A 20,810-nucleotide genomic window follows, 5' to 3' on the forward strand; every position below is an offset into this window, starting at 1 on the left:
CTCGGAGAAAGCCCACGCAGGTCACGGAGAGAACGTACAAACTCCAAACAGACAATACCCGTAGTCAGGATGGATCGCAGGTCCCTGGCGCTGTGAGGCAGCAACTCTACCGCTGCGCCACAGTGCCTCCCTACGTCTACTGAAAGTCTAGTCGAGGTAGGGTTGCCAACTGTCCCGTATTAGCCGGGACATCCTGTATTTTGGGCTAAATTGGTTTGTCACGTACGGAACCGCCCTTGCCCCGTATTAGGCCCGGGGGGGCGCTGTAGGCCTGGGGGGCGCTGTAGGCCCGGACACTGCAGGCCCGGACACTGCAGGCCCGGACACTGCAGGCCCGGACACTGTAGGTCCTGCCAGTTTAGGTCCCGACACTCTAGGTTTCTGACATTTTAGCTCCGGACAGTGTAGGCCCGGAGGCCCGGGCGCCGCCTAACGGAGGTTGCATAGCAACCCGCCTCCCGGCCCCGGCCGGCCGCCATTGGTGGAGCGGGAGCACGTGGCCGCTGGCTGGGTGAGGTCACGTGGGGCGCGGGGCGGTGACATCACCTTGTCCCGTATTTGGGAGTGAGATAGTTGGCAACCCCTAAGTCGAGGTGATCATTTGTGGCTGTGTTTACAGGGGGGGGGGGGGGTCAAAGAGGGCTGTCCTCGTGGGGAAGGGTGTGAGGAGCAAGCAAGGGGTGATGTGTGCTTACAGTCCGTGACTCTCCACGCCCTCCCACAGCCCGAAGACACGGACGGACAGAAGGAGAGCGAGGAGACGGAGGACGAAGCCGGAATGTGGGAGGAGTCGTTTAAATCTCACACGGACTCCAAACCCAGCGGTAACTCCTCAGTGCACGCGGGCGGCTCCTGCCCCCTCCCCCCCTCCCCTGACATCAGTCCGAAGAAGTGTCTCCACCCGAAATATCACCCATTCCTTCTCTCCCGAGATGCTGCCTGACCCGCTGAGTTACTCCAGCATTTTGTGTCTGCCTCCTTTGTTCTACACACACACACACACACACACACACACACACACACACACACACACACACACACACACACACACACACACACACACACACACACACACACACACACGGCACGCTGGCGCAGCGGTAGAGTTGCTGCCTTACAGCGAATGCAGCGCCGGAGACCCAGGTTCGATCCCGACTACGGGCGCCGTCTGTACGGAGTTTGTACGTTCTCCCCGTGACCTGCGTGGGTTTTCTCCGAGATCTTTAGTTTCCTCCCACACTCCAAAGACATGCGGGTTTGTAGGTTAATCGGCTGGGCAAATGTAAAAATTGTCCCTAGTGGGTGTAGGATAGTGTTAGTGTGCGGGGATCGCTGGGCGGCGCGGACCCGGTGGGCCGAAGGGCCTGTTTCTGCGCTGTATCTCTAAATCTAAAAAAAAATCTAAAACCCCCTACCCCTTTTAGTCAGAAGGCGGTGAATCTGTGGAATTCTTTGCCACAGAAGCCTCTGGAGACCACAAGTCAGTGGATATTTTTAAGGCAGAGATGGATAGATTCTTGATCAGTGCGGGTGTCAGGGGTTTTGGGGAGAAGGCTGGAGAGTGGGCTTGGGAGGGAGAGATAGATCAGCCATGATTGAATGGCGGAGTAGACTGGATGGGCCGAATGGCCTAATTCTGCTCCTGTCACTTTATGGCCTTATGGCCCCCCCTCCCTGCCATTCATGACGGTCCCCCCACACTGAGTCCTCTTCTGTTCCACCCCCCTCCCGACACGGTAGTTCCTGCCCGTCCCCCTCTCTCAATACCTGTGACACTAATCAATAATAGACGATCACAGTGTTTCCGATTTACGATGGGTTTATCAGAACGTAACCCCATCGTAGGTTGAGGAGACCTGTACATGATTACCATCGGGCCGTTTACAGATCCTGCCTCCACACACAGCCACCTGGCCTTGGCTCCATCCTTCATGCAATACTGAATATTGATCATTGGAAGGTTACTTTGTCAGTGTGACTCTTTGCCTGGGTGAAGGGGCGCTGCCCGGGCAGGGAGCTGAGCGTTTGGGGGTGTGACGTGTTGGTGTTGCCCCTCAGGTCCATCCTCGGTGGGTCTGGACTTCTCTCTGCCCGGCTTTGAACACGTGTACGGCATCCCTGAGCACGCGGACAGCTTGAAGCTCAAAACCACAGAGTAAGTTCAGCGGCACTTGGCGCAGGGCGAGAGCTGCTGCCTCACAGCGCGTGTGTGTGTGCGTGCGTGCGTGTGCGTGAGTGTGTGTGTGCTTATAACCACTGTGCGTCTGTTCCTGCAGTTGTGGTGACCTGTGTGTGCGTGCATGTGTGAGCGTGTGTGCGTGTAACCGCTGTGCGTCTGTTCCTGCAGTGGTGGTGATCCATGTGTGTGCGTGTGTAACCGCTGTGCGTCTGTTCCTGCAGTGGTTGTGACCTGTGTGTGCGTGCGTGTGTGAGCATGCGTGCAACCACTGTGCGTCTGTTCCTGCAGTGGTTGTGACCTGTGTGTGCGTGCGTGTGTGTGCGTGTAACCGCTGTGCGTCTGTTCCTGCAGTGGTGGTGACCCGCGTGCGTGCGTGAGTGTGTGTGCGTGCGTGTAACCGCTGTGCGTCTGTTCCTGCAGTGGGGGTGACCCGTTTGCGTGCGCATGCGTGCACGTGTGAGCGTGCGTGTAACTGCTGTGCGTCTGTTCCTGCAGTGGGGGTGACCCGTGTGTGTGTGAGCGTGCGTGTGTGAGTGTGTGTGAGCGTGCGTGCGTGTAACCGCTGTGCGTCTGTTCCTGCAGTGGGGGTGACCCGTACCGGTTGTACAACCTGGATGTGTTCCAGTACGAGATCTCCAACCCCATGGCGCTGTACGGGGCGGTGCCGGTGATGTTGGCCCACAACGCCCGCCGCACGCTGGGGATGTTCTGGCTCAACGCCGCCGAGACCTGGGTGGACATCAGCTCCAACACCGCGGGCAAGGTGGGTGCTGCCCGCTGCACTGGGCGTGACGCGGCAGGGAGGGGCGGGGGGGACACGTGGAGCGTTGGCAGGGCCCAGAGATGTTGGTGCGGGGGCCCGCGGTGAGTCGGGGCGGGGGGGGCTACCTGGAGTGTTGGCTTTTTACCGAAGCTCGGATGGAACCCGGGACTCTGGCGCTGTGAGCCGGTAGCTCTACCGCTGCGCCACCGTGCCGGACTAATTGCCCCACGTCTGTAGGGAGTGGATGAGAAAGTGGACTGGCAGAGCTACTGTGAATGGGCGGTCGATGGTCGGCGTGGACTCAGCGAGTCGAAACGACCTGTTTCCCTGCTGCATCCCTGAATAATATCATATCATATATATATACAGCCGGATACAGACCTTTTCGGCCCTCCAAGTCCGTGCCGCCCAGCGATCCCCGTACATTAACACTATCCTACACCCACTAGGGACAATTTTTACATTTACCCAGCCAATTAACCTACATACCTGTACGTCTTTGGACGTACAGGTATGTCTTCATCTCCGTGTCGAAATCCTTCATCTCCGTGTCGATTCGATGCTTTGCTTTGCATGCAACCCGGTAAAATCATGTGCAGGAAGGAACTGCAGATGCTGGTTTGCACCGAAGATAGACACAAAATGCTGGAGTAACTCGGCGGGCAGCATCTGGAGAGAAGGCATGGCTGACATTTCGGGTCGAGAGTCTTCGTCAGACTGGCAGACCCGAAACGTCCCACGTTCCTTCTCTCCAAAGATGCTGCCTGTCCCGCCGAGTTACTCCAGCACTTTGTGTCTACCTTCGGTAAAATCATATAGTAGACTTCACCTGGGCAAGAGCTCACCTGGGCAGGAGGTCACCTGGGCAGAGGTCAATTGGGGAGGAGATCACCTGGGCAGGAGTTCACCTGGGAAGAGCTCATCTGCACAGAGCTCACCTGGGCAAGAGCTCACCTGGGCAGGATTTCACCTGGGCAGAGCTTACCTGGGCAGTACACAGGTGTGGCCACGTTTTGGCACTGACAAAGTAGCCAAGGTTGGCCGGCCAGCGGCCCTGCTGGGTAGGACGGGCCTTGGTTGTTGTTCCTCGGTTGCCGTCCATTAACCTGAGCCGTGGGCCTTGCAGACCTTGTTCGGGAAGATGCTGGACTACGTGCAGGGGTCGAACGAAATCCCCCAGACGGACGTGCGCTGGATGTCGGAGAGTGGGATCATCGACGTCTTCGTGATGCTCGGACCGTCTCCCTTTGACGTCTTCCAGCAGTACGCCTCGCTCACAGGTAGGGCGGCGGCAACACCGGCCAAAGCCAACCGCGTCCGCTCAAAGCCCGGGGGTGTCACAGAGCCACACAGCGTGGAAACTGGGGCCCTTCGGCCCCACTCGCCCATTCTGACTAGGGTTTGCCAACTATCTCGCTCCCAAATATGGGACAAGGTGGCGTTGCCGCCCCGCGCCCCACGTGACCTCACCCAGCCAGCGGCCATGTGCTCCCGCTCCACCGATGGCAGCGGCCCGGGCCGGGAGGCGGGTTGCTAAGCAACTGCCGTTAGGCGGCGCCCGGGCCTCAGGACCTACACTGTCCGGGCCTACACTGTCCCGGCCTACACTGTCCGGGCCTACACTGTCCAGAAGGTAGACACAGATTCTGCCTCAACTACTTCCTTTGGCAGCTCGTACCGTACAACCACCACTCTTTTGTGTTTAAAAAAAGTTACCCCGTAGGTTCCTCTTAAATCTTTGGTTCCCAATGTTGGGGGAAGTCCAGAACCAGGGGCCACACAGTCTAAGAATAAAGGGGAGGCCATTTAAAACTGAGATGAGAAGAAACCTTTTCACCCAGAGAGTTGTGGATTTGTGGAATTAATTCTCTGCCACAGAGGGCAGTGGAGGCCAATTCACTGGATGAATTTAAGAGAGAGTTATTCACAAAATTCACGGAGAAGGAGTGAAAGACCAGAGGCCGGTCGGTGCAAGTGGACTCACTTAACTGGGGTAGGTAGGTTAACGCGTTGAAAACAGACCAGGCTGACAGGAGGTATCATTCATGAACCTTTACAATTCATATCCAACGCCATCAGATTAAAAAGACTGGGCTTGTATTCACTGGAGTTTAGAAGGATGAGAGGGGATCTTATAGAAACATTTAAAATATAAAAGGACTGGACAAGCTAGATGTAGGAAAAATGTTCCCAATGTTGGGCGAGTCCAGAACCAGGGGCCACAGTCTTAGAATAAAGGGTAGGCCATTTAAAACTGAGGTGAGAAGAAACTTTTTTACCCAGAGAGTTGTGAATTTGTGGAATTCTCTGCCACAGAGGGCAGTCGTAGCCAAATCACTGGATGGATTTAAGAGAGAGTTAGATAGAGCTCTAGGGGCTAGTGGAACCAAGGGGTATGGGGAGAAGGCAGGCACGGGTTACTGATTGTGGATGATGAGCCATGATCACAATGAATGGTGGTGCTGGCTCGAAGGGCCGAATGGCCTCCGGCACCTATTTTCTATGTTTCTAATGTCCAAACACGTGCGGTTTGTAAATATCCCCATGTGTATCGGGAGAGGATGTGAAAGGGAGATAACTTAGAACTGGGGCAGCATAGTGGCCACTGTGTATCTTCCCCTTTGTGCTGGAGTTTGACTTGAACATACTAATTAATGCACAGTATGTGTCAGAAGGAACCGCAGAGGCTGGTTTACACTGAAGGCAGACACAAAATGCTGGAGTAACTCAGCAGGGCAGGCAGCATCTCGGGAGAGAAGGAATGGGCGACGTTTCGGGTCGAGACCCTTCTTCAGACTGATGTCAGGGGAGGGGTGCGGGACAAAGATAGGATGTAGTCGGAGACAGGAAGACTAGTGGGAGAACTGGGATGGGTGAGGGGATGGAGAGAGAGGGAAAGCAGGGGCTATCTGAAGTTAGAGAAGTCAATGTTCATACTGCTGGGGTGTAAGCTGCCCAAGCGAAATATGAGGTGCTGTTCCTCCAATTTGCGCTGGGCCTCACTCTGACAATGGAGGAGGCCCAGGACAGAAAGGTCAGACTGGGAGTGGGAGGGGGAGTTGAAGTGCTGAGCCACCGGGAGATGAGGTTGGCTAAGACGGACTGAGCGGAGGTGTTGAGCGAAACGATCGCCGAGCCTGCGCTTGGTCTCGCCGATGTAGAGAAGTTGACACCTGGAGCAGCGGATGCAATAGAAGGTAGACACAAAATGCTGGAGTAACTCAACGGGACAGGCAGCATCCCTGGAGAGAAGGAATGGGTATGAAGAAGGGTCTCGACCCGAAACGTCGCCCATTCCTTCTCTCCAGGGATGCTGCCTGTCCCGCTGAGTTACTCCAGCATTGTGTGTCCATCTTGTGTACAGTGTGCTCTGTATGTAAGACGAAGCATTCCACTGTACCTGGGCCCGGGCGTCAGTGTTAACCGTGACCGTGTGTGGCTGCCCCCAGGCACACAGGCCCTGCCGCCGCTCTTCGCCATCGCCTACCACCAGTGCCGTTGGAACTACAACGACGAGAGTGACGTGCAGGCGGTGGATGCCGGCTTCGACCAGCACGACATCCCCTACGACGTCATCTGGCTGGACATCGAGCACACCGACGGCAAGAGATACTTCACCTGGGATCCCAACAAGTTCCCCAGCCCCAGGGACATGCTGCAGAACCTGGCCTCGAAGAAGCGCAAGGTACCGGGGAAAAGCGCAAGGTGGTGGGCTGGAGGATGAGAGGGAGGGGGGTTGGGGGAATTGCAAATCTCCCAAACGTCAAGCACACAGTCGGGCTACATCGCATAATCAGCGCCCGGGCCTCCGGGCCTACACTGTCCGGGCCTACACTGTCCGGGCCTACACTGTCCGGGCCTACACTGTCCGGGCCTACACTGTCCGGGCCTACACTGTCCGGGCCTACACTGTCCGGGCCTACACTGTCCGGGCCTACACTGTCCGGGCCTACACTGTCCGGGCCTACACTGTCCGGGCCTACACTGTCCGGGCCTACACTGTCCGGGCCTACACTGTCCGGGCCTACACTGTCCGGGCCTACACTGTCCGGGCCTACACTGTCCGGGCCTACACTGTCCGGGCCTACACTGCCCGGGCCTACACTGCCCGGGCCTACACTGTCCGGGCCTACACTGTCCGGGCCTACACTGTCCGGGCCTACACTGTCCGGGCCTACACTGTCCGGGCCTACACTGTCCGGGCCTACACTGTCCGGGCCTACACTGTCCGGGCCTACACTGTCCGGGCCTACACTGTCCGGGCCTACACTGTCCGGGCCTACACTGTCCGGGCCTACACTGTCCGGGCCTACACTGTCCGGGCCTACACTGTCCGGGCCTACACTGTCCGGGCCTACACTGTCCGGGCCTACACTGTCCGGGCCTACACTGTCCGGGCCTACACTGTCCGGGCCTACACTGTCCGGGCCTACACTGTCCGGGCCTACACTGTCCGGGCCTACACTGTCCGGGCCAACATTGTCCGGGCCTGTAAACTAGTTTAGTTTGGAGATACAGCACAGAAACAGGCCCTTCGGCCCACCGAGTCCATGCCGACCAGCGATCCCCCCACGCTAGCACTATCCTACATACCAGGGACAATTAACAATTCTTATCGAAGACAATTAACCCACAAACCTGCACGCCTTTGGAGTGTGGGAGGAAACCGGAGCACCCGTAGAAAACCCACGCAGGTCACGGGGAGAACGTGCAAACTCCGCACAGACAGCGCCCGTAGTCCGGATCGAACCTGGGTCTCTGGCGCTGTGAGGCAGCAGCTCTACCCGCTGTGCCACCGTGCCTCCCTAATAAATAATACATGATTACAGATGCACGGTGGAAACCATACTGTCGGCCGCCATGCATCACAGCTCGGTTAGGCGGCAGCTCTGCCCACAACTGCAAGGAATCACAGAGTTGTGGATGAGGCCCAGTCTATCACACACGCCACATTCCCCACCATTGTAGATGTGGTCCATTCCACCACACTCCCCACCATTGTAGATGTAGCCCAGTCCATCACACACACACCACACTCCCCACCATCGACTTCACGCTGCCTTGGAAACTCAGCCAACATAATCAAAGACGTCCCACCCTTCCGAATAAAAGGTCGTACCATTTAGAAAGGAGATACTCACAGAATCACACAGCATGCAAACTGCCCACAGTACGTGTTAAAAAAATATTAATGGTGCTAAGACAAAAACTGTCCCCCAAGGCTATGTAGTTCAGAGTTAGTTGGAGATTGTAATTTTAGATTTTAGATTTAGATTTAGAGATACAGTGCAGAAACAGGCCCTTCGGCCCACCAAGTCCGCGCCGCCCAGCGATCCCCGCACACGAACACAATCCTACACCCACTGGGGACAATTTTTACATTTACCCAGCCAATTAACCTACAAACCTGCACATCTTTGGAGTGTGGGAGGAAACCGAAGATCTCGGAGAAAACCCACGCAGGTCACGGGGAGAACGTACAAACTCCGTACAGACGGCGCCCGTAGTCAGGATCGAACCCGGGTCTCCGGCGCTGCATTCGCTGTAAGGCGGCAACTCTACCGCTGCCCCACCGTGCCGGAGGGTGTTTACAGTGTGGAAACAGGCCTCCTGTGGCAGAGAATTCCACAGATTCACAACTCTCTAGGTGGAAAGGTCTTTCCTCGTCTCAGTCCTAACTTGCCGACCCCCCTTATTCTTAAAGGGTGACCCTGGTCTAGCCGGTCTCCGTCGGTCGGTGACGGCTCAGGGCGGAGCCGCCGGCGAGCGGCGTCGTGGGGTCGGGAGAAGCTGCTCCCGGTCCCGGGGAAAGTTCTCCGAGCTTGGCTAATGCTCGCGCGCTGATCGTCTGCCTCCTTTCCCCCCCCCCCCCCCCCCACAGATGGTCAGCATCGTCGACCCGCACATCAAGATCGACAGCGGCTACAAGATTCACAACGCCGTGCAGGCCAAGGACCTCTACGTGAAGACCAAGGACGGCAGTGATTACGAGGGCTGGTGCTGGCCAGGTAATGGAGAAGGCCGCCCCTCACCAGCTATAGAGAGACAGCATGGAGCCAGGCCCTTCAGCCCACTGAGTCCAGTCCGTGCCGACCGCCCCGTACACTAGCACACATCTGCACAGAGTAGTGACAGGCCGCCCCTCACCAGCTATAGAGAGACAGCACAGAGCCAGGCCCTTCAGCCCACCGAGTCCAGTCCGCACCGACCACCAACCGCCCCGTACACTCGCACTCATCTGCACAGAGTAGTGACAATGTACAAATTTCCCCAGGCCAACCAACCAACCTACAAACCCGCACGTCTTTGGAGAGTGGGAAGAAACCGGAGCGCCTGAGGTGATCAGCAGGAAAAAAACTGCAGATGCTGGTTAGAATCGAAGGTAGACACAAAATGCTGGAGTAACTCAGCGGGTCAGGCAGCATCTCTGGAGAGAAGGAACGGGTGACATTTCGGGTCGAGACCCTTCTTCAGACTGAAGCCTGACGGGCTGAGTTACTCCAGCGTTTTGTGTCTTTACCTGAGGTGATTAGTTACGGTCTGGGGAGAGCGAACATTGTTTTGTTTTAGTTTAGAGATACAGCGTGGAAACAGGCCCTTCGGCCCACCGAGTCCGCGCCGACCAGCGATCCCCGCACACTAACACTATCCTACACACACTAGGGGCAATTTACTTTCAAACCCGCACGTCTTTGGAGTGTGGGAGGAAACCGGAGCACCCGGAGAAAACCCACGTGGTCACTGGGTGAGCGTACAAACTCCGTGCAGACAGCACCTGGATGGGCGGTACGGTGGCGCGGCGGTAGAGTTGCCGCCTTACAGCGCGTCCAATGCCGGAGATCCACGTTCTATCCCGACTATGGGCGCTGTCTGTACGGAGTTTGTACGTTCTCCCCGTGACCTGCGTGGGTTTTCTCCGAGATCTTCAGTTTCCTCCCACACTCCAAAGACGTGCGGGTTTGTAGGTGAATTGGCTTGGTAAATAGACAATAGGTGCAGGAGTAGGCCATTCGGCCCTTCGAGCCAGCACCGCGGGCAAAATTATCCCTAATGTGTGTGTGTGGGATAGTGTAAGTGCGGGGATTGCTGGTCGGCGCGGACTCGGTGGGCCGAAGGGCCTGCTTCCACGATGTATCTCTAAAACTAAGCTGAAACCCGTAGTCGGGTCGGGATGGAACCCGGGTCTCTGGCGCTGTGAGGCAGCAGCTCTACCCGTTACTAGTTTGATTTTCTGAGCGCTGATCGTCTGTCTGCTTGTCCTAGGCTCTGCCGGGTACCCCGACTTCACCAACCCCGAGACGCGGTCATGGTGGGCCAGCATGTTTGCTTACGATCAGTACGAGGTCAGTCTGCCATTCACGGGGTCCGGGGTACGCTTGTATGGCAAGGGGCGGGTGTTGCCGTGAACCGGCACTTTACCGGGTCACCGTCAATGGGTGGGGGAGACTCAGCGGGTCAGGCAGCATCTGTGGAGAACACGGATCGGTGACGTTTCACAGAGTGCTGGAGTAACTCAGCGGGTCAGGCAACATCTGTGGAGAACACGGATAGGTAACGTTTCACAGAGTGCTGGAGTAACTCAGCGGGTCAGGCAGCACCTGTGGAGAACATGGATAGGCGGAGACTCTTCTTCAGACCGAAGGTGGTCTAACCAAAGGCATCTCGACCCGAAACCATCTATTCCTTTTCTCCACAGACGCTGCCTGACCCGCTGAGTTACTCCAGCACTCTGTGAAACATCATCTATCCGTGTTCTCCACAGATGCTGCCTGTCAATCAATAGTCAATAGTCAATAGTCGTTTATTTGTTACATACACATAAATGTGTAGTGAAATGAAACATTACCCGCAGTTAAACAATAAGACCAATAAGAATAATCAATAAAAATGCAATAACACATACAATCACAACTAACACCAAACAAAAAGAAACATCCATCACAGTGAGTCTCCTCCAGTCCCTCCTCACTGTGATGGAAGGCCAAAAATGTATTTTTCTCTTCCCTGCCGTCTTCTCCCGCGGTCAGGCTGTTGGATTTGCCACGTCGGGGCGGTCGGGGCTCCCGATATTGAAGCCGCCGCTGGGCGGTGAAAGGTCAACGGCCTATTTCAGGCCGCGCCGGATGGTGAAAGGTCCGTGGCGGGCCGACCCAAGCCCCGCGATTCGGGGCGGGCGAACACGCTGCCTCTGCCGCTGCCGGAGCTCCCGATGTCGGCCCCCATCCAGGGGCCTGCGGGCTTCCGACGTCCACGCGGCCCGCGCCGGAGCCTCCGGAGACGAATCGCAGCCGCTCCCGTAGCATCCGCAGGCAGCCAGCGCCGCAGGTGGTGAGTCCGGGCCGCGGGCTCTGCGAACCAGAGCCCCAGGTGGTCCCAGGTGAATGGCTGATGGTAGGCCGCAGCGGGAACGGAGACACGACACAGAAACAAAGGTCGCGTCTCCGTTCGGGAGAGAGAATTTTACAGTTCGCGTTCCCTCCCACCCCCCCCCCCCAAACATAACATACAAACACTACACCATATTAAAACTACAATTCATACAAAAACAACAAAAAACACAAAAGACAGACGGACTGCAGGCAAGCCGCAGCTGCGACGGCAGCGCTGGCTCCTCCCACTGAGTTACTCCAGCACTCTGTGAATCGTCAGCTATCCATGTTCTCCACAGATGCTGCCTGACCCGCTGAGTTACTCCAGCACTCTGTGTCCATCCCTTAGCTTGGTGAGGGGTTTGGAGGGGGTGATGGATGGTGTTTGACGCTGAGCTGTCGCCTGACTGTGTGTTATACCGCGGGGCTTTGTGAAGCGCACCCCTCTCACCTGTCCTGGTTCCTCCTGCCCAGGGCTCGATGGACAACCTGTTCACCTGGAACGACATGAACGAGCCGTCCGTCTTCAACGGGCCTGAGGTGACGATGCATAAAGACACGGTGCACATGGGCGACTGGGAGCACAGGGATGTACACAACCTCTACGCCTTCTATGTGGTGAGTCTCTGTCTTACTGCACCTCACACAGCCGCCCGCCCGCCCTCTCCCCTCTGCCTTCACCTTGTCCAACCAGCTTTATAATCAGCGCCTGGTGGCACAGCGGCAGACCTGCACCGATGCAATATTCTTGCTATTGAGGGCGTGCAGCGTAGGTTTACCAGGTTAATTCCAGGAATGGCGGGACTGTCATATGTTGAAAGACTGGAGCGACTAGGCTTGTACACACTGGAATTTAGAAGGATGAGAGGAGATCTTATCGAAACGTATAAGATTATTAGGGGGTTGGACACGTTAGAGGCAGGAAACATGTTCCCAATGTTGGGGGAGTCCAGAACCAGGGGCCACACAGTTTAAGAATAAGGGGTCAGCCATTTAGAACGGAGATGAGGAAAAACATTTTCAGTCAGAGAGTTGTGAATCTGTGGAATTCTCTGCCTCAGAAGGCAGTGGAGGCCAATTCTCTGAATACATTCAAGAGAGAGCTGGATAGAGCTCTTAAGGATAGCGGAGTCAGGGGGTATGGGGAGAAGGCAGGGACGGGGTACTGATTGAGAATGATCAGCCATGATCACATTGAATGGCGGGGCTGGCTCGAAGGACCGAATGGCCTCCTCCTGCACCTATTGTCTATTGTCGAGGCTCCATTAGGCGCGGGTCAGACCACAGTTGAATTGCATTGAATACGTTTATTGGCCAAGTATGTGCACATACAAGGAATGGGCTTTGGTGCTCCGCTCGCAAGTAACAACACGAACACACGGTAAACAATTAAAGAATAAAGCATAACACATTAAGAATAAAACAGTATCGTTTAAACATGTGAATGAAATAAAATACCAGAGCAAAAGGAGGCTACAGACTTTTGGTTGTTGAGCGGGAGCATTGGAGCATTGTGAACAGTTCTGGGCCCCGTATCTGAGGAAGGATGTGCTGGCTCTGGAGAGGGTCCAGAGGAGGTTTACGAGAATGATCCCAGGAATGAGTGGGTTAACGCACGATGAGCGTTTGTCGGCACTGGGCCTGTACTCGCTGGAGTTTAGAAGGACCTCGTTGAGACTTTACCGAATAGTGAGCGGCCTGGATAGAGTGGACGTGGAGAGGATGTTTCCACTAGTGGGAGAGTCTAGGACCAGAGGGCATAAGATCATTAGGTTGTAAGTGATAGGGGAAGAATTAGGCCATTCGGCCCATCAAGTCTACAGCCTCAGAATTAACTAAAGGACGTTCTTTAGGAAAGAGATGCGGAGGAATTTCTTTAGGTAAAGATTTCAACAGATTCACCACCCTCTGACTAAAGAATCTACGCCTCATTGTTTATTGTCACAAGGGACAGTTAAAACACGGCTCCACTTGCGGCAACTTGCTTAAATGTCTGAAGAAGGGACTCGACCCGAAACGTCACCCATCCCTTCTCTCCAGAGACGCTGCCTGACCCGCTGAGTTACTCCAGCACTCTGTGAAACGTCACAATAGACAATAGACAATAGATAATAGGTGCAGGAGGAGGCCATTCGGCCCTTCGAGCCAGCACCGCCATTCAATGTGATCATGGCTGATCATTCTCAATCAGTACCCCGTTCCTGCCTTCTCCCCATACCCCCTGACTCCGCTATCCTTAAGAGCTCTATCCAGCTCTCTCTTGAATGCATTCAGAGAATTGGCCTCCACTGCCTTCTGAGGCAGAGAATTCCACAGATTCACAACTCTCTGACTGAAAAGGTTTTTCCTCATCTCCGTTCTAAATGGCCGACCCCTTATTCTTAAACTGTGTGTGGCCTCTGGTTCTGGACTCCCCCAACATTGGGAACATGTTTCCTGCCTCTAACGTGTTCAACCCCTTAATAATCTTATACGTCACCTATCCGTGTTCTCCAGAGATGCTGCCTGTCCCGCTGAGTTACTCCAGCACTCTGTTAAACGTCACCTATCCGTGTTCTCCACAGATGCTGCCTGACCCGCTGAGTTACTCCAGCACTCTGTTAAACGTCACCTATCCGTGTTCTCCACAGATGCTGCCTGTCCCGCTGAGTTACTCCGGCATTTTGTGTCTGTCTATTGCTCAAATGATTCCTTGTTCCTCGTGTTCTGCAGCAAATGGCGACAGCGGAGGGCCAGATCCAACGCTCTGGAGGCACCGAGAGGCCGTTTGTCCTCACCAGGGGGTTCTTCGCTGGATCACAGCGTTACGGTGAGTATCGGCATCACCGGTCTCCGCGCCGCCTGCCGGTGACTGACACCCCCAGACACACCGGTGAGGAAGGGTCTCGACCCGATACGTCACCCACTCCTCCCCTCCAGAGATGCTGCCTGTCCCGCTGAGTGGCTCCAGCAATTTGTGTCTTATCTTTGGTGTAAACCAGCACGATGGCGCGGCGGTTAGAGTTGCCGCCTTACAGCGAATGCAGCGCCGGAGACCCGGGTTCCATCCCGACTACGGGCGCCGTCTGTACGGAGTTTGTACGTTCTCCCCGTGACCTGCGTGGGTTTTCTCCGAGATCTTCGGTTTCCTCCCACACTCCAAAGACGTGCAGGTTAATTGGCTGGACAAATGTAAAAATTGTCCCTAGTGGGTGTAGGATAGTGTTAGTGTGTGGGGATCGCTGGGCGGCACGGGCCCGGTGGGCCGAAGGGCCTGTTTCTGCCTTGTATCTCTAAATCTAAAAAAAAAAATCTTTAAAAAAAACTCGAAACACAGAAAATAGGTGCAGTAGGAGGCCATTCGGCCCTTCGAGCCAGCACCGCCATTCTTTGTGATCATGGCTGATCATCCACAATCAGTAAGCCGTGCCTACCTTTTCCCCATACCCCTTGATTCCACTAGCCCCTAGAGCTCTATCTAACTCTCTTTTAAATCCATCCAGTGATTTGGCCTCCACTGCCCTCTGTGGCAGAGAATTAATTCCACAGATTCACAACTCTCTGGGCGAAAAAGGTTTTTCTCACCACAGTTTTAAATGGCCTCCCCTTTATTCTTAGACTGTGGCCCCTGGTTCTGGACTCCCCCAACATTGGGAACATGTTTCTAGCTTGTCCAGTCCTTTTATAATTTTATCCGTTTCTATAAGATCCCCTCTCATCCTTCTAAACTCCAGTCAATACAAGCCCAGTCTTTCTGCAGTTCCTTCCTATGAAGGGACAGATGAAGGGCCTGTTGGTTTAGAGTCGAGGGGTGGCACAGCGGTAGAGTTGCTGCCTTCTAGCACCAGGGACCCGGGCTCCATCCTATTGGGGCTGAAGGGCCCCGTCTCCATGCCGAAACACCTGTGCCGCCCTGGTCATTCCTCCTCCTCCTCCCTGCTCCCGTCCGGTCGTTGTGTGTACGTGCCCTTGTGTGTACATGCGTGTGTGAGCGTGCGTGTGCCTGCGTGCGGCGTGAGCGTGCATGCGTGTGTCCTGATCTCTCCCACAGGCGCTGTGTGTGTACGTGCGTCTGATCTCTCTCACAGGTGCGGTGTGTGTGAGTGTGTGTACCTGCGTCTGACCTCTCTCTCTACCACAGGTGTGGTGTGTGTGTGTGTACCTGCGTCTGACCTCTCTCTCCCACAGGTGCGGATTGTGTGTGTGTACCTGCGTCTGACCTCTCTCTTTCCCACAGGTGTGGTGTGTGTGTGTGTGTGTGTACCTGCGTCTGACCTCTCTCTCTACCACAGGTGTGGTGTGTGTGTGCGTGCGTCTGACCTCTCTCCCACAGGTGCTGTGTGTGGGTGCGCGTGTGTGTGTGGGTGCGCGTGTGTGTGTGGGTGCGCGTGTGTGTGTGTGGGTGCGCGTGTGTGTGTGGGTGCGCGTGTGTGTGTGGGTGCGCGTGTGTGTGTGTGGGTGCGCGTGTGTGTGTGGGTGCGCGTGTGTGTGTGGGTGCGCGTGTGTGTGTGGGTGCGCGTGTGTGTGTGGGTGCGCGTGTGTGTGTGGGTGCGCGTGTGTGTGTGTGCGTCTGACCTCTCCCTCCCACAGGTGCGGGGTGTGTGTGCACACGTGTGAGCGTGCGTCTGACCTCTCTCCCACAGGTGCGGTGTGTGTGTGCGTGCGTCTGACCTCTCTCTCCCCCTCTCTCTCCCCTACAGGTGCGGTGTGTGTGTGCATGTGTGTGTGTGGGTGCGTGTGTGCGTGCGTCTGACCTCTCTCTCCCTCTCTCTCTCCCACAGGTGTGCGTGTGTGTGTGCATGTGTGTGTGTGGGTGCGTGTGTGTGTGGGTCTGATCACTCTCTCCTACAGGTGCGGTGTGTGTGTGAGCGTGTGTGTGTGGGTACGTCTGACCTCTCTCTCTCTCCCACAGGTGCGGTGTGGACAGGGGACAACTCTGCTGAGTGGGACCACCTGAAGATATCGCTGCCCATGTGCCTGTCCATGGGGCTGACCGGCATCTCCTTCTGTGGAGGTTGGTTCACCACGAGGGGAGGGGGGGGGGGAGGGGAGGGGGTGAGGGAGAGGGAGAGGAGGGGGTGAGGCAGGGGCTGTGGATGAGGGAGAGGAGGGGGTGAGGCAGGGGCTGTGGATGAGGGAGAGGAGGGGGTGAGGCAGGGGCTGTGGATGAGGGAGAGGAGGGGGTGAGGGAGGGGGTGAGGGAGAGGAGGGGGTGAGGCAGGGGCTGTGGGTGAGGGAGAGGAGGAGGTGAGGCAGGGGCTGTGGGTGAGGGAGGGGAGGGGGTGAGGCAGGGGCTGTGGGTGAGGGAGAGGAGGGGGTGAGGGTAGTGGGAGGAGGTTGTGGGGGAAGGATGTGGTTGGGGCATTGCTACAAGGGGGTGGGGTGGGGTGAGTGGGTGTGGAGGGGGAGAGTGGGGAGGGGGTGTGGGTGGGCAGGGAGTGTCAGTGTGGTGAGGGGGTGTGGGGTGAGTGGGGGTGTGTGTGGGCGTGCCCGTGGGGAGGGGTGAGGCGTTGCTACGAGGGGATGTGGGGTTAGGGTGTGGGCGTGGAGAGTGTGTGGGCATACCTGTGGGGAGGGGTGAGGCGTTGCCCGTTCCCATGCCAACGTTGCCACGTTGTCTCCACAGCGGACGTTGGGGGCTTCTTCAAGCACCCTAGTGCTGAGCTGCTGGTGCGCTGGTACCAGGCGGGTGCGTACCAGCCCTTCTTCCGTGCGCACGCCCACCTCGACACGCCGCGCCGCGAGCCCTGGCTCTTCGGGGACGACAACAAGCAGTTGATCCGGGCTGCCATCCGGCAGCGTTACGCCCTGCTGCCGTTCTGGTACACGGCCTTCTACCAGGCCTACCGCACCGGCGCACCCGTCATGAGGTAGGGAGCCGCCGCCGGTAACACCAGGCCCCGTGAATGCCCGCGGGGGCCGCACGCAACGCAACGCCTCGCCGCAGTCCCCAAACACACGGGGCCGCACGCACAAACACACGGGGCCGCACGCACAAACACACGGGGCCGCACGCACAAACACACGGGAACCACGCAACGCCCCACCTCACTCCAGTCTACGAGCGCCGCCAGAGTCCATGTGAGAAGCTCCTGCCTTTCCTCGCTGTGTGGCTGTAATTCACCAACGCCCACACGTGCCCGCAACAAAACAACGCCGATGTATTCACACAGACACAGAGAGAGAGAGAGACAGAGAGAGAGACAGGGAGAGGGAGAGACAGAGAGAGGGAGAGAGACAGAGAGAGACAGAGAGACACACAGAGATATACAGAGACACACAGAGACACACAGAGACACACAGAGATAGGGAGACAGCATTGAGACACCCTTTAGCCCAGCAAGTCCACACTAACCTTCCATCGCCCGTTCCAAGTTCCAAGTTGTCCCACTGTTTTATCGGGTGAGGGGTGTATTTCGGTGCTGTGTGATCTGTACCTCTTGCCCGATGGGAGAGGGGAGAAGAGGGAGTGGCCGGGGGTGAGACTGGTCCTTGATTATGCTGCTGGCCTTGCCGAGGCAGCGTGAGGTGTAGATGGAGGCGGTGGAAGGGAGGTTGGTTTGTGTGTGTGATGGTCTGGGCTGGGTCCACAACTCTCTGCGATTTCTGGCGGTCTCGGATGGAACCGTTCCCAAACCGGGCCGCGATGCATCGCGATAACGTGCTGATTCTGATTCTGCAACGCATCTGTAGAACAAGTTTAGAGATACAGCGTGGAAACAGGCCCTTCGGCCCACCGTGTCCGCGCCGCCCAGCGATCCCCGCACATTAACACTATCCCACACACACTAGGGACAATTTGTACACACACACCAAGCCAATTAACCTACAAACCCCTCACGTCTTTGGAGTGTGGGAGGAAACCGGAGCACCCGAGAAAACCCACGCAGGTCACGTGGAGAACGTACAAACTCTGTACAGACGGCGCCCGTAGTCGGGATGGAACCTGAGTCTCCGGCGCTGTGAGGCAGCAGCTCTACCCGCTGCACTACCACCGTGCCGGCCTTGGAAGCTGCTATTGATTTCACTAATGTGCGACCATCAATCTGTTTCCCCCCCCCCCCCCCCCCCCTCCAGGCCCATGTGGGTGGAGTTCCCTCAAGATATGGACACATTCAATCTGGATGACAGTACATGCTCGGTGAGTGGGCTCCACCCCCCTCTCCTCCCCCTCTCCTCTCCCCCTCTCCTCTCCCCCCTCTCCTCTCTCCCCTCCCCCCTCTCCTCACCCCCTCACCTCACTCCACTCTCCCCCGCCCCCCCTCTGTGACTGGGTGGGTGGGTGTGTGTGAGTGGGTGGATGAGTGTGGGGGGGGTGTGTGTGCGTGGGTGTGTGTGTGTGGGTGGGTGTGTGTGGGTGGGTGTGTGTGGGTGGGTGGGTGAGTGTGGGGTGGGTGTGCGTGGGTGGGTGTGCGTGGTGTGTGTGTGTGTGGGTGGGTGGGTGAGTGTGGGGGTGGGTGAGCGTGTGGGTGAGCGTGTGGTGGGTGTGTGTGGTTGGGTGGGTGGGTGTGTGGGTGGCTGTGGGTGGGTGGGTGTGTGTGTGTGTGTGTGGGGGTGCGTGGGTGTGTGGTTGGGTGGGTGCTCAGGCCACGGGGCAGTGATGGGCCGGGGTTAACGTGCCGTCCGGTCCTAGGCTCGGCGCTGCTGGTGAGGCCGGTGTTGGATCAGAACGCCCACGGTGTGCAGGTTTACCTGCCGGGGATCAGCCAGGTGAGGCTCTGACACCAAACCTCTCCCCCTCCTTCCCCATCCTCTCCCACCCACCCTCCCCCTTTCCTCTCCCCTCTTCTCCCCCACCCTCCCCTCTCCTCTCCACCCTCCCCTCGCCTCCCAGCCCTCTCCTCTCCCCCCCACCCTCTTGCTATGGAGGGCGTGCAGCGTAGGTTCACTAGGTTAATTCCCGGAATGGCGGGACTGTCGTATGTTGAAAGGCTGGAGCGATTGGGCTTGTATACACTGGAATTTAGAAGGATGAGGGGGATCTTATTGAAACATATAAGATAATTAGGGGATTGGACACATTAGAGGCAGATAACATGTTCCCAATGTTGGGGAGTCCAGAACAAGGGCCACAGTTTAAGAATAAGGGGTAGGCCATTTAGAACGGAGATGAGGAAAAACTTTTTCAGTCAGAGGGTGGTGAAAGGTGTGGAATTCTCTGCCTCAGAAGGCAGTGGAGGCCAGTTCGTTGGATGCTTTCAAGAGAGAGCTGGATAGAGCTCTTAAGGATAGCGGAGTGAGGGGGTATGGGGAGAAGGCAGGAACGGGTACTGATTGAGAGTGATCAGCCATGATCGCATTGAATGGCGGTGCTGGCTCGAAGGGCTGAATGGCCTACTCCTCCACCTATTGTCTATTGTCCTCTCCCCCCCACCCTCCCCTCCTCTCCCCCCCACCCTCCCCTCTCCTCCCACCCTCTCCTCTCCTCCCACCCTCTCCTCTCCCCCCCACCCTCTACTCTCCTCTCCTCTCCCCCCCACCCTCCCTCTCCTCTCCCCCCCCCTCACCCTCCCTCTCCTCTCCCCCCACCCTCTCCTCTCCCCCCACCCTCCCCTCTCCTCTCCCCCCCCTCACCCTCCCCTCTCCTCTCCCCCCACCCTCCCTCTCCTCTCCCCCCTACCCTCCCCTCTCCTCTCCCCCCCACCCTCCTCTCCTCTCCCCCCACCCTCCCCTCTCCTCTCCCCCCCACCCTCTCCTCTACTCTCCTCCCCACCCTCTCCTCTCCCCCCCCACCCTCTCCTCTACTCTCCTCCCCACCCTCTCCTCTCCCCCCCCACCCTCCCCTCTACTCTCCTCCCCACCCTCTCCTCTCCCCCCCCACCCTCTCCTCTACTCTCCTCCCCACCCTCTCCTCTCCCCCCCACCCTCCCCTCTACTCTCCTCCCCACCCTCTCCTCTCCCCCCCACCCTCCCCTCTACTCTCCTCCCCACCCTCTCCTCTCCCCCCCCACCCTCTCCTCTCCCCCCCCACCCTCTCCTCTCCCCCCCCCACCCTCCCCTCCCCTCTCCCCCCACCCTCTCCTCCCCCCTCCCCCCACCCTCCCCCTCACCTCTCCCCCCCACCCTCTCCTCTCCCCCCCCCCACCCTCCCCTCCCCTCTCCCCCCCACCCTCTCCTCCCCCCCCCCACTCTCCCCTCTCCTCTCCCACTGTGAGCGGGTGTTAACGTCTCCTTGTCTGTGTTCACCAGTTGTGGTACGACGTACACAGCCACCAGAGGCACAGCGGCCAGCAGAACCTGTACGTCCCTGTTACCCTGGGCTCGGTAAGCAACCTCTGCCCACAGCCTCCTGCCCCGTTTACACCAACGTCTGCAGGGTGGTGTGGGTCAGTGAGAGTGTGGGTCAGTGAGAGTGTGGCCAGGGTGGTTTGGGTCAGTGAGAGTGTGGAGGATGAGGGGTGATCTTATAGGGGTGTACAAAATCATGAGAGGAATATGAGGAGAGACTGGGCAGACTGGGTTGTTTTCCCTGGAGCAGAGAAGGCTGAGAGGGGACATGATCGAGGTGGACAAGATCATG

At 57.2% G+C, this 20,810-nt stretch overlaps 1 protein-coding gene across 1 annotated transcript in view; it reads left to right on the plus strand.

Annotated features, from left to right (window-relative positions):
* Positions 1-20,557, plus strand: part of ganabb (glucosidase II alpha subunit b) — a 52,403-nt gene extending 31,846 nt beyond the window's left edge. Inside the window, exons 8-21 of the mRNA XM_078428015.1 lie at positions 725-824; positions 2,059-2,155; positions 2,762-2,942; positions 4,069-4,222; positions 6,392-6,627; positions 8,824-8,950; positions 10,206-10,285; positions 11,786-11,929; positions 14,024-14,120; positions 16,203-16,304; positions 16,917-17,160; positions 18,368-18,431; positions 18,924-19,000; positions 20,480-20,557. Of these exons, the coding sequence (XP_078284141.1) occupies positions 725-824; positions 2,059-2,155; positions 2,762-2,942; positions 4,069-4,222; positions 6,392-6,627; positions 8,824-8,950; positions 10,206-10,285; positions 11,786-11,929; positions 14,024-14,120; positions 16,203-16,304; positions 16,917-17,160; positions 18,368-18,431; positions 18,924-18,941 (1,644 nt within the window). The 3' untranslated portion in view covers positions 18,942-19,000; positions 20,480-20,557. The remainder of the gene's footprint in view (positions 1-724; positions 825-2,058; positions 2,156-2,761; positions 2,943-4,068; positions 4,223-6,391; positions 6,628-8,823; positions 8,951-10,205; positions 10,286-11,785; positions 11,930-14,023; positions 14,121-16,202; positions 16,305-16,916; positions 17,161-18,367; positions 18,432-18,923; positions 19,001-20,479) is intronic.
* Positions 20,558-20,810: the final 253 nt, after the last annotated feature.

Source organism: Rhinoraja longicauda, chromosome 34 (assembly GCF_053455715.1).
Source record: "Rhinoraja longicauda isolate Sanriku21f chromosome 34, sRhiLon1.1, whole genome shotgun sequence".
Taxonomy (NCBI): domain Eukaryota; kingdom Metazoa; phylum Chordata; class Chondrichthyes; order Rajiformes; family Arhynchobatidae; genus Rhinoraja; species Rhinoraja longicauda.